The 12,855-nt window shown below is 41.1% G+C and overlaps 1 protein-coding gene across 2 annotated transcripts in view; it reads left to right on the forward strand.

Moving 5' to 3' along the window:
- The first annotated feature begins 978 nt into the window (after nucleotides 1–978).
- Nucleotides 979–12,855, forward strand: part of LOC142141560 (uncharacterized) — an 88,275-nt gene continuing 76,398 nt past the window's right edge. Inside the window, exon 1 of one of the 2 annotated variants that reach the window (XM_075200192.1) lies at nucleotides 979–1,069. Coding sequence is in view for 1 of the 2 variants with exons in the window: in XM_075200174.1 (XP_075056275.1) it covers nucleotides 4,183–4,224 (42 nt within the window). In the remaining variant the exon portion in view is untranslated. Of the gene's footprint in view, nucleotides 1,070–4,165; nucleotides 4,225–12,855 lie in introns of those variants that run through there. The other variant, XM_075200174.1, reaches the window with a different exon arrangement.

The following is a 12,855-nucleotide window of genomic DNA, read 5'->3' on the forward strand; positions in this document are numbered from 1 at the left end:
CCACTGGACCCAGCAGGACAGAGCACAGGACAAAGCACCACTGAACTCAGCAGCACAGAGCACAGGACAAATGCACCACTCAACAGGACAGAGCACAGGAGAAACTAACTAACTAACTAACTAACCACTGGACACAGGAGCACCACTACACTATCTACAACCTCCCTCTTCCCTGATCTCAGCCCGAATGAAGATGGCGGCCGCAAGCGGGGAATTTATGCAATCCGAGTCTCGCGAGATCCGACGCGAGACGTGGACGTCAGAGCCTCGTTTTCATTTTTATGCCCGCCGGAAATATCCGAACAGTACTCGGATCCCGTTCGGATCCGCACTGTTCAGGTGGGCTCGGATTAGCAGAATCCGAACCCGCTCATCCCTACTTATTGCAAAGGTGGAACCCTATCGTGGTACCACACTTGAAGTCTCTGAGCTCTTCAGAACGACCCATTTTGTATCACAAATGTTGGCAAATGGAGACTGCGGGCCTGATTCATTAAGGATCTTAAATGAAGAGGATCCTTATTTCAGTCTCCTGGACAAAACCATGTTACAATGCAAGGGGTGCAAATGACTGTTCTGTTTTACACATAAGTAAAATACTGACTGTTTTTTCATGTAACACACACATCCGGGCTCCCCATCTGCCACACTTTCCATCCCTGCATCCGGATTCCCCATTTGCCACACCTTCCTTCCCTGCGTCTGGACACCCCATCTGCAACACTTTCCTTCCTTGTGTTTGGGCACCCCATCTGCAACACTTTCCTTCCTTGTGTTTGGGCACCCCATCTGTCACACTTTCCTTCCCTGTGTCCGGGCTCCCCATCTGCCACTTTCACCTCCCTGTTTTTGCACTGTTCACCACTGTCAGTCACCCGGTGCTTGCCGCTGGCCCCGTCAAAACATTTATCCTCACTTCTGACTGACATCTGCTGCTGTATCTCACCTGCCACCATTCTCCCCTACCTGACTCTAGGCAAACCCTGCACTGCTTTCATAGCAATTGCGAAAAGGAATGATAGAAGACAGATGAGAAAATAAAGAAGAGATGACATTCACTTCGATCTAGGTTAGTGCAAGTGTGTGTGTGTGTGTGTGTATATATATATATATATATTAATAATATGTAATTAGTTTTTATTCTTTTAGGATTATATTACCCCCCTCTAGTAACTAGTCTCTGGTGGTTGGCCATGCTACTTCAGCAGCGCGCCGTCGCAAAGCATTGGCAACCACACGCTTTTCCATGGGCCCCTAACATAGCATTCCCCCGGTGGGCTCTTCATGTCCCAGTCTGACACTGAACACCACTACTTTACTATACCTACCCCTTCCCTCTGTTGCCTTTTCTGTACCTGCAATGGATTCCAATTAAACAGCACCTTTACTACCCCTTTTGTACCTGCTATAGATTACAGTGGAACAGTGCCTCTACTGTAGCTACTATAGATTATTTTGGAAAAGCACCCCTACTAGAACTACGTGCTACAGGATACAGCAGAACAGTGCACTTACTACCTCTCTGTACTTGCTATATACTAAATAAAACAGTGCCTTTACTGTACCTTCTATAGACTGCTATGGAACAGACGGTGGCGGTTATAATTGCAACAGTAACCTGTCGACATGAAAATGTCGGCAGGATAAAGGCCGACACTTTTATTAAGCTGAGAGGTTGATTATGTCTACGGTGTGATTCGCGACATGTACATTGTCGCCAATGACTATACCAACATTACAAGACCAATACCAGCGGGTTCGGGGGATAGCCAGCGGACACACCGGCATCACTCTTTTAATGTCGACATTGTCATTGACGAAACTGTGCATGTTACCAATCACACTGTAGACATTGTCAACCTGTCAGCTTAATAGAAGTGTTGGCATTTAGACTGACAACACTTTTATGTCGACAGGTTAAGTGCTGACATTTACTTTGTTGCACTTGTGTACCCTACCCGTAACAGAACCCCTACTACCTCTACTGTACCTGCTATATACTACAATGGAAAGTGCCTTTACTGTACCTACTGTAGACTGTTATGGAACACAATCCATTCTACCTCTACTGTACTGCTGTATGCTACAATCAAACAGTGCCTTTACTGTACCTACTATACACTGTTATGAAACACAACCCATACTACCTCTACTGTACCTGCTATAGACTAAAATTGAACAGTACCTCTAGTGCCTCTACGGTACCTTTTGTAGGTCCAAATGCTACAGTACATTAGCTTTACGTTTTATAGACTTCAATGTCACAATGTCTTAAGTGATTATACCTAATATAAATTTATTGGAAAAGTGCCTCTAGTGTCCCTCCTGCAAAATACTCTAATAAAACGAAAAGCTTCTAATTTACCTGTTATTGACTTCAATTTAACACTGTCTCTACTATACCAGCTATAAGAGTCTATTTATGACCCATCATAATGTTCTCACGTTACTAATCAATTCTTATCGCATTGATAAGAAATTATTTGTTAACATTATAAACATGTCTATTTGTTAACATTGTTCAGCCAGGACAGCAGCTCCGATAAAAGGCTGTCCCGGAACAGTTTTTTAGACTGTGATAGGGATCCAAAGATCCCTCCCCTGCGAAGCCCTCCCAATAGTCTACAACGGCTAATGCCATCTTCAGATGACGATATAAGTAGACACCTATATGGACTGGATTTGCGAACAATGAGACTGGGACTGCAGATATCAGAGATATCTGCTGCGGTCCTAAAATCATAAATAGCCTCATTACTAATTAATGCAGTAATTTTAATCTCTTCAGATGTTGATATGTAAGTCCCGTTGGCTCTAGTAGAGCAATGTCTAAACTGTAGCTGCTATATCTTATATACACTCCAATGCAAGATTGCTTCTAATGTCCAAATGGTTGGGTAAATGTTTGAATTAATGCTTAGCTTTTCCAGATAAAAGTTTTTAAACAGAATAAGATTTACAGTTTTTGTATTATTTTTAGAATATCTAATGTCTCTCTATGTTGTTGATGCCAATGTGAAATGTAAACCCATTATTATTAATTTATGGTAAAGTTATACTTTTTACCAAGTTGTAGTGTGGTTGCCATATGTAAAGAGGATCATAGTAACACAATTATCTGACATGCCATTGCGGGTGAAATAGCTGCCAGTGTGTCTTCAAAGATATAAATTCTGGCTGGTATTCCACTGCATTGTAGAATATATTTCCATGCAGAGCACAAAATACCAGTACCGTATATACTCGAGTATAAGTCGACCCGAATATAAGCCGAGGCACTTAATTTTACCACAAAAAACTGGGAAAACTTATTGACTCGAGTATAAGCCTAGGGTGGGAAATGCAGCAGCTACTGGTAAGTTTCAAAAATAAAAACAGTGCTGGATATCGTTAACACTGGGCTCCCAATAATACAAACGTGAGGTTGTAAATGAATATATCAAAATTTATTGTTATTAAACATCAATAAAATTTTATAAGTACATAATATATACCCATATCCTAATAAATTGTACACAAATGGTTAAACTAAATCCTCTGCACTTGGTATCAAGCCTAATAGGTGAACACAGATATAAATAACATTCACTAAAGACAACTCAGATCATTAATATATAAATCAATGAGACAGTCTGTGGATACTAAATACATGTGCCAGTTAAGTTTATTCGCCTTTAGAAGGTGATGAGCAGTTACTCCTAAGTGTTCAGAACAGTACAGTAATTTAGGCTTTAGTAATGCAAAAGATGCTGCACATACACTAAATAGAATTTGATATAATAGCTCAGATAAAGATAAGTTTGATTTTGTTTGCTGGAAGAAACATTTTAACAGAACAATACAATTTGCTTTGTGTGATTTAACCCTTATTATACTTGAAGTTTGGGATGTTTTTAGACTTTTTAATGATGTCACAGTTATGCAAAAGAATCTTCAGACACTTATTAATAGGTGACAAAAAATGAAAATATTGGACTTTATAAAACTGCTGCAAATAATTGCAGTGGACAAGTCAGGGTACTCACATGTGTCTCTGACCAGCGGGGCTAGATGGAAATATCCCGGTCTTTAGCTTTGACTGACAGGCTCCTTTTCATTTAACTTTATTGTTCCATGTGCAATGAACACACAAAAACGGGCTACAATAAAATGGTGGCTGACAGTGATCCACAGAGGCTGCAGATGCCTGCAGATGAGCGGGGGAGACTGGAAAACGGAGACCAGGTAAGTGGGACTCGAGTATAAGCCGAGGGGGGCTTTTTTCAGCACAAAAAATGTGCTGAAAAACTTGGCTTATACACGAGTATATACGGTACTTTCTTAATCTGTACTGGAAAACATACTGTATTTTATCTGATATTTGAAGTATAATATACCAGACAATTGAATGCTATAAATAGATATCTTGAATAATAAAACTGATCAAAATGTAGGTGAAACAACATTCATAATTAGCCGACTTACATATGTAGGGGCTCATGTTGAATCAAACATAAATTGCAATTTTGGTGCATAATAAGCTTTATTACTTCTGCGCATGAACACAAAGCACTAGTTCAGAAACTAGTGGATTTGGTGCATGTTAAGATGTAAAAAAGTGCATTATATGCCAAAAACGCAATTCGCATTCAACTCAATATGAGCCCCATAATCTGTTGTATGGGGCTTAAGAGAGAAACACTGCTGGAGTAGCCATTACCCAATAGCAACAGGAAACCAATCTTTGGCTGGACTTGTTGAAGAGACCACAAGAATTGTGTTGGCATTATAATCATAGCCACCCGCTTCTGAGTGCTTGTGCTTGCTGAGAGCATGTAGCACCCATTATAACGTTGTAGGTGTTAGTAATATTTTTTACTTATAAAATGTGAAGAAGTGATATGTAGGGTGTTTCAAGCAAAAGCATAAACTGAAACAGTTTTCTTTGAAGCAAAGGATAACTATTGTTCTGAAAAAAAAACCCAAGCTTATAAATGACATACAAAATACAAAGGTTACACTTTAAAGATGCAACCCCTTTTAAAATGTGTTGTGTTTCTTTAATGTAAATCACTCTGGTAACTTGTAAAAAGACAAATGGAGTTGTTCATTTTTCCTTATGATTTTGATTGAAGCTTATAGTAATGATTTACAGTTTTCTAATGTTGTGTTCGTTTAGTCGCTATCAATAAATATTGTCTGCTGCGATCAATGTGTTTCCAACGCACAAAGAAATTCGATAGCGAGATGTAACAAAAGACAATAGCATAATATAAAGTACAGTTGATACATGCACAGCGCACCGGATCCAGCAAACAGTCATTCAGTCCTGAAGCCTGTGGTCAAAGCAGACTGAATGATGGTCACTGTGTCTGGTTTATATACAGTTTGTGGTACATAAAAAACAGTGGTGATGTCATAGTGTATTTCCATTGATTCAAGATTTAAGACAGTTCAGTGCAATGCAGGTCATAGGTCATTTCAAACGATGCTCTCCAAGGGTAGGGGTAACTCTCCTACTGTTGTCTACGTGTCTTCCGTCAGGAGACTGTGGAAATACTGGTTCAAACCAGCCAATAAGCATTCCAAACACAATATAATTTAGAGCATTAATCCTTTATCATCCATAAATTGCATACGCAGGGTGCGATCGTTTATCCAATTGTAACGGATGTTTGATGGTAAAAAGTGGATTGACACTAAACATGATAGATTTCCTTTATCCTGAACCTTAGATGTCAATTAAGTGGTTTTAACATTATTATATTGAGCTATTAAATCTTTTACATTTGAATATAAAAGACTATGTGCTGGAACTTTATCAAGGTGAACTATTTAGTATTTGTTAGTGTGAGTGTAAATATATTTAGAAGTGTTCGCTAGTGTATATTGCATAATATGCCCTTCCACGCCGTAGTGTACTATTCATATATTTTCACATAAAGCCAATTAATTTAATATTTATTCATTTGAAACACCTTCATCCAATTATTTGACCTTCACACTAAGTGTTATGCAATTTCCATTGCAAACACAGCCACCTAACACAGCATGTGGTGAGCAGAGAGGTTTTGAAATGTTGATGGCATAAAACCTGCTTCACTTCTTTCCATTTCCTCTGCCATTATGTGATGTACAATGAGCTTGGTATTAAAGTAATTCTATTGTTTTCAAATAAGCATTACCCAAGCGATTGTATTGTGTTTCTAGCGCACAAAGTGATTTATTTTATCAGATGCAAAGTTTAACAGTTCAATACATGATTATATTATGATACAGTACAGTACAGCCAATACCAAAAGATACATACATACCGCAACGCTACGCTGCGCTAACCACGGGCACCAGTGGACAGTAGTTCACCCTTGAATACTGTGATCAGAGTAGACTGAGGCTAGTGGGGGTGCAGCTATGATTATATATACAGTCAGTGTTACAGAGTGAACAATAGAGATGACGTGGCTTGCTTCTATAGGTCCAGACATCAGATGGGTCCAGGGTAAACAGGTCATAGGCTGGTTCAATCTAAGGAATCCAAAGGTGGGTGTCATCTCTCCAGGGGATGAGCTCTGTTCTTCCCGCCTGACTCTTCAGTTACAATTAGTCTATTAGCATATTATGGTCAGTATCATATTAAATGTTTATTCCCTAACATCAATAACTAGAGTATGCAATGTGCGATCTCTTCGCCGAATGCACCGGACAGCTGCTGGTGAAAAGGGGTTTAATATGATACTAGACATGACACCTTTCTTATAACCTGAACCTTAAATAACACTGAAGTGTACATATAATCATATTATATAAACTAATAATAAACTAAATACTATCTGCTCATAAATTACAGTGTAACGGAACCAATATGAATTATATAAATAGCTAAATGATGTAATGCGAGTGTGTACGTGCGTATTTTACCGTGCGATCGCACCATGCCACACGTTACGTGACGTACGGATCTGTGTTACGCGGCGTACGGAACGCAATCGCACGGCAAAACAATATTAACCAATATACTTTCGTTCATCCAATTATACGACTTCGACATTGGTGACTGACTGGCTCAGACTGAGCGATCAGGTTACATGCTAAAGGAATTTATAGCTTATTTACTTCAGCTGTAATGTTTATTATGTTAGGAGAACTATGAGAACTCTCAAATACCAATTCAATGAGCACAGATGCAGAATCGACTAATGACACACAGTGTGTCTAAGAATTTTGCCACACACACCATAAGCTTACTGGGGATGAACATCTAAAAATGATCATGGAATAGATAGATATAAAAAATATGTGGGCAGTAGGTTTATTGGATCCACCAATTCAACTCACTTCAACCAAAAAGATTGAATGTCGCTATTAATCTGAATGGTATAATATGAACGTTTGTATTTCCTGACTATAGTTTTTTCTTCTTTTAAGTGTTTATTCTTTCACTTGTTTAGGTGTTGGACTGATATATTTGTGAGAGGAGATGTTATAGAAATCATCTTCCCTGTACTCTAATTAGGGTATGGTGTTAGCAGCTGCTGACTTGTTAATTGAAGTTTGGGTCCCTTTAGGTCCTCCATCGCTTTAAACATATATATGGTTTATATGTTACTGTAGAGCTATGTGACCATGTGGCCATGTTACTCTATTACTATGGAGACTCCATTGACTGCTGTACCATATGACTGTTGTTCCTGGTTTGCATTTCATCAGTGGGACTATGCTATTTGCACTTCTACTGATCATTCATTTATTACATGCTTGGTAAAATGGTTACATCATAAAGAGATTTATGTCCAAGAAAGGTAGACGAAGAACCTATTCATTACCCATGGTTTGGGCTTAATAGGTTTCACTTTAGTGTATCCCATTCACATGAACGTTTGTCATACCATTATTTATTATTAGAATTGTTTATAGAATGTAGATAAACATGATCAGTATGGCCTTAATGTTTTTATATTTCTGGTCAAACTAGAAAGTTTATTATTGGCTCCTTTTTAATTTTAATTTACAATGTATAGCTGCTGGACCCGGTCACATTGTTGATTTAATGTCGGCATTGTGACTGTTAGCATTTTGACTGTCGGCAAGCACAATTTTAGTATTTTATCAGTGTCGGCCAAATTGAAATACCGGCATTTTCATGTCTGCAGGATTGGTGTCAGACTTGTGAATTTAAACATTCTGGGCCTGATTCATTAAGGCACGCACAATGAACAGAAAGCGAGGTTATACGCACATCCATATTAAATTACAAGCAGATCTGAAGAAATGTCTCTTATGGGTGTAGGTAAGTTCTGCTTATAAGGCTATTGCTGTATTGAAACAGATACGACACATTGCAGGATATGTACAAGACTTATATGCAATATAAAGCCCCAATAGAATACACATAAATTAAGGTTTACATTATTGTCACCTGTTAATAATAAGGGCCTGATTCATTAGTGATCTTATCTGCCATTTTTTGCAGATAATACGAAAATCCACTCTGAGCATGCCCAGAAAAGGGAGATAAGAAGGAAAATCCGTTGTGTAAGTTAAGAATTTCTTAGGTTAAGATGAAAATCCTTCTTAACTTCACTTAAGAAGTTCTCCAACCACTTCTGAAAAAAGGGTTGGGAAAAATCAGGAAATGGGCGGAGATCAGGCGGAGATCGTAGTGACTTAAGAGGGTCGGTGTTTACCTCCGGATTCATCGGATAGATAAAAAGAAGTACTTAGGGTTTTTCTTAAATTCATGCTTAACACTTAAAGAAGATCAGGGTCATGTTTAAGTCCAAATAAGCTATAGCAGCAGCGCTGAATAACAACACTAAACTGTTGAAAAAGCATTGTTTTTTTTTAAATACCCGTACTCACAACTAAATATGCACAACATACATCTCAATACATTTCACTCAGAGTAATTTTTTATTTTTTTTATTTTTCTTATATTAATGTCACACATTAAAGAATGTACTTTTCATTTTTAAAAACCATGATGGATGCACAGTTGTAATAAATTGCAATGTGAAGTAGTTGATGTGTAATATCTAATAGTTAGCCTATACCTTGTTTGATATTTTTTTTATTTACGGCTAATAATACGCTAGTATAAATAAAAGGCATTACAGTTTAATTTGTTAAACTATATACATAAACCAAGCGTACTCTTCAATAAGGGACACATAGGAGGAAACCCACACAAACATTGGGAGGATATTTAAACTCCACAGAGATAAGGCAGTGACTCAGGATTCAAATTCATAACTCCACTGTTGGAAGGTGGATTGTCTAACCACTAAGGCATCGTGCAGATGGAACAATACGTGCATTATATAGACCAGTGGTTCCCAAACTTTTGCAGTTCGCGGCACCCTTAGAGTCTCCATAATTTTTTTAAGGCACCCCTCCAAAATAATTACTGAGCTGTCCTGTTTTAGAAGTAGTTGGGTCAAAAAATTGTAATAAGTATTTAGGTCAGGACAGAAATGCTTATTTAGTTGTATGCAAAAATGCCCCCTCTGCATCTAGACACTCTGCCCTCTCTCACGCTGCCCCCTCTGCCCTCTCTCACGCTGTCTCCCTCCTGACACGCTGTCCCCCTCCACTGCCCCTCTCACGCTGTCCTCCTCTGCCCACTGTCACGCTATCCCAGCTCCTCTGTCCTCTCACGCTGTCCCCCTCGTCTGCCCTCTGTCACGCTGTCCCAGCTCCTCTGCCCTGTCACGCTGTCCCCCTCCTCTGCCCTCTGTCACGCTGTCCCAGCTCCTCTGCCCTGTCCCCCTCCTCTGCCCTCTGTCACACTGTCCCAGCTCCTCTGCCACGCTGTCCCAGCTCCTCTGCCCTCTGTCATGCTGTCCCAGCTCCTCTGCCCTCTGTCACACTGTCCCAGCTCCTCTGCCCCCCTCCTCTGCCCCTCTGCCCTCTGTCACGCTGTCCCAGCTCCTCTGCCCTCTCTCACGCTGTCCCAGCTCCTCTGCCCTCTGTCCCCCTCCTCTGCCCTCTCTCACGCTGTCCCAGCTCCTCTGCCACGCTATCCCCCTCCTGTCACGCTGTCCCTCTCCTCTGTCCCCCTGCTGTCACGCTGTCACTCTCCTCTGTCCCCCTCCTGTCACGCTGTCCCTCTCCTGTCAAGCTGTCACTATCCTCTGTCCCCCTCCTGTCACGCTGTCACTCTCCTCTGTCCCTCTTCTGTCATGCTGTCACTCTCCTCTGTCCCTCTCCTGTCATGCTGTCACTCTCCTCTGTCCCCCTCCTGTTATGCTGTCACTCTCCTCTGTCCCTCTCCTGTCACGCTGTCACTCTCCTCTGTCCCCCTCCTGTTATGCTGTCACTCTCCTCTGTCCCTCTCCTGTCATGCTGTCACTCTCCTCTGTCCCTCTCCTGTCACTCTGTCACTCTCCTCTGTCCTCTCTCACTTTACTCCCTCTGCCGCGCGCCAGCCCTAAACAAAACAAACAGAAACACTTACCAATCCGTGCGGCGCCGGGACCCAGCATCCTACTCTTTCATGCAGCTGTCACTGATATGACAGCTGCGTGAGTGAGGAGGATTCTGGGTCCCGGAGCCGCGCGGATTGGTAAGTGTTTGTTTGTTTTTTTTATGGCTGGCCTGCGGCACCCCTGAGACAGCGCTGCGGCACCCCAGGGAGCCGCGACGCACAGTTTGGGAACCGCCGATATAGACTACAACGAAAACCTAAACAATACACCATTGCCTGCACGTCAAGTGCTAGTGGCAAGCTAAAGTGTTACTAAGAAAAACTAACAATTGCACACACCAGCAGCGCCGAATAAGCCACAACACTTAACCGTTGTAAAACTGAGTTTTGCTTTAAATAACCATAATTACAAATAACTATGCACAACATACACCTTTATACACATTTCTCATAACAAACATTTTTATTTGTTTATTTTTATTAATGTCAATAATTATACAATCAACTATTTTATCCCTAAATCCATGGTAGATGCACAGTTTTAAGAAACTGAAATGTAAATTCATTGATGTATAATATAATAATTATAATAGTTGTACTCTAATTTGTTTGTCATTTTTTGTGTGACTTAGTTGTTGTTTGCTTTTATCTGTGGATATTTTCTATTTCTTTGGATTCACTTTATTTTGGACAGCTGATTGTCTCTGTTTTACCTCCATACAAATTTAAACATTCAATTTAGCCATATTCCACAAAGTGGGTTAGGAATCAAACTCATGACCCCACCGTTGAAAAGGGGATTGTCTACCCCAGTGGTAGATATACTTCTGCAGTGGTTTCCAAACTTTTTCAGTTTGCGGCACCCTTAGAGTCTCCATAATTTTTTCAAGGCACCCCTCCAAAATAATTGCCAAGCAGTCCCGTTTTATAAGTAGTTGGGTCAAAATAACGTAATAAGTATTTAGGCCAGAACAGAAATACTTAGTAAGTTGTTTACAAAAATAATGCACATAAATAAAAAGGAAAATAATATTTTTATATATTTTTTCAATTATATTTATGTCAAAGAATAATTTACAGCTAATATTCAGAGGAATAAGATCAAACAAAATAAAACAACAACATGTACATAAATCATCACACTGTGCCCCTTCACGATCACACTGTGCCTCTTCATCTTCACACTGTGTGCCCCTTAATCTTCACACTCTGTGCCCCTTAATCTTCACACTCTGTGCCCCTTCATCTTCACACTCTGTGCCCCTTCATCTTCACACTGTGTGCCCCTTCATCTTCACACTGTGTGCCCCTTCATCCTCACAATGTGTGCCCCTTCACCTTCACACTCTGTGCCCCCTTTATCCACACACTCTGTGCCCCTTCATCCACACACTCTGTACCCCTTCATCCACACACTCTGTGCCCCCTTCATCCACACACTCTGTGCCCCCTTCATGCACACACTCTGTGTCCCTTCAACCTCACACTATTCTCTTTCATCTTCACACTGTGTGCCCCTTTATCTTCACACTCTGTGCCGCTTCATCCTCACACTGTGTGCCCCTTTATCTTCACACTCTGTGCCCCTTTATCTTCACACTCTGTGCCCCTTCATCCACACACTCTGTGCCCCTTCATCCACACACTCTGTGCCCCTTCATCCACACATTGTGTGCCCCTTCATCTTCACACTCTGTGCCCCTTCATCCACACACTCTGTGCCCCTTCATCCACACATTGTGTGCCCCTTCATCTTCACACTCTGTGCACCTTCATCCACACACACTGTACCCCTTCATCCACACACTCTGTGCCCCCTTCATCCACACACTCTGTGCCCCCTTCATCCACACACTCTGTGCCCTCCTTCATCCACACACTCTGTACCCTCCTTCATCCACACACTCTGTGCCCTCCTTCATCCATATACTCTGGGCCCTCCTTCATCCTCACTCTGCCCCCTCCTTCATTCTTTTGCCCCTCCATTGCTGTTACCTATCACCATTTCTCTTCTGTTTCTTTACTTACCATACTTGGCCTTCTTTCTTCTATTCCTTCTGTATTTTCTTCTGTCTTCTTACCAATCCGGCGGCACCCGGGACCCAGCATCCGTCTCTCTCTCCTGCCTCTTCTCACTGAATATGTTGGACATGATGGCATCACACCCGACATTCAGTGAGAAGCAAGGAGGGAGGAGGACGCTGGGTCCCGGGCGCCACCGGATTGGTACGTTTTTTGTTTTGTTTTTTTTCCTGGCCACGGCACCCCTGTGAGAGTGCCGCGGCACCCCTGGGAGCCGCAGAGCACACTTTGGGAACCGCTGGTCTAATGACTAAGGCATAGTTCAGATGGAAAGAAACATACAGTCACTAGTGGCAGCCTAGTGTTAATGAGCATAATTAAACGAACAATTGCAAACACCTTCTTCTAACTGACACGAAGGATCATGTTTC

The sequence above is a fragment of the Mixophyes fleayi genome, chromosome 1 (assembly GCF_038048845.1).
Source record: "Mixophyes fleayi isolate aMixFle1 chromosome 1, aMixFle1.hap1, whole genome shotgun sequence".
Classification (NCBI taxonomy): domain Eukaryota; kingdom Metazoa; phylum Chordata; class Amphibia; order Anura; family Limnodynastidae; genus Mixophyes; species Mixophyes fleayi.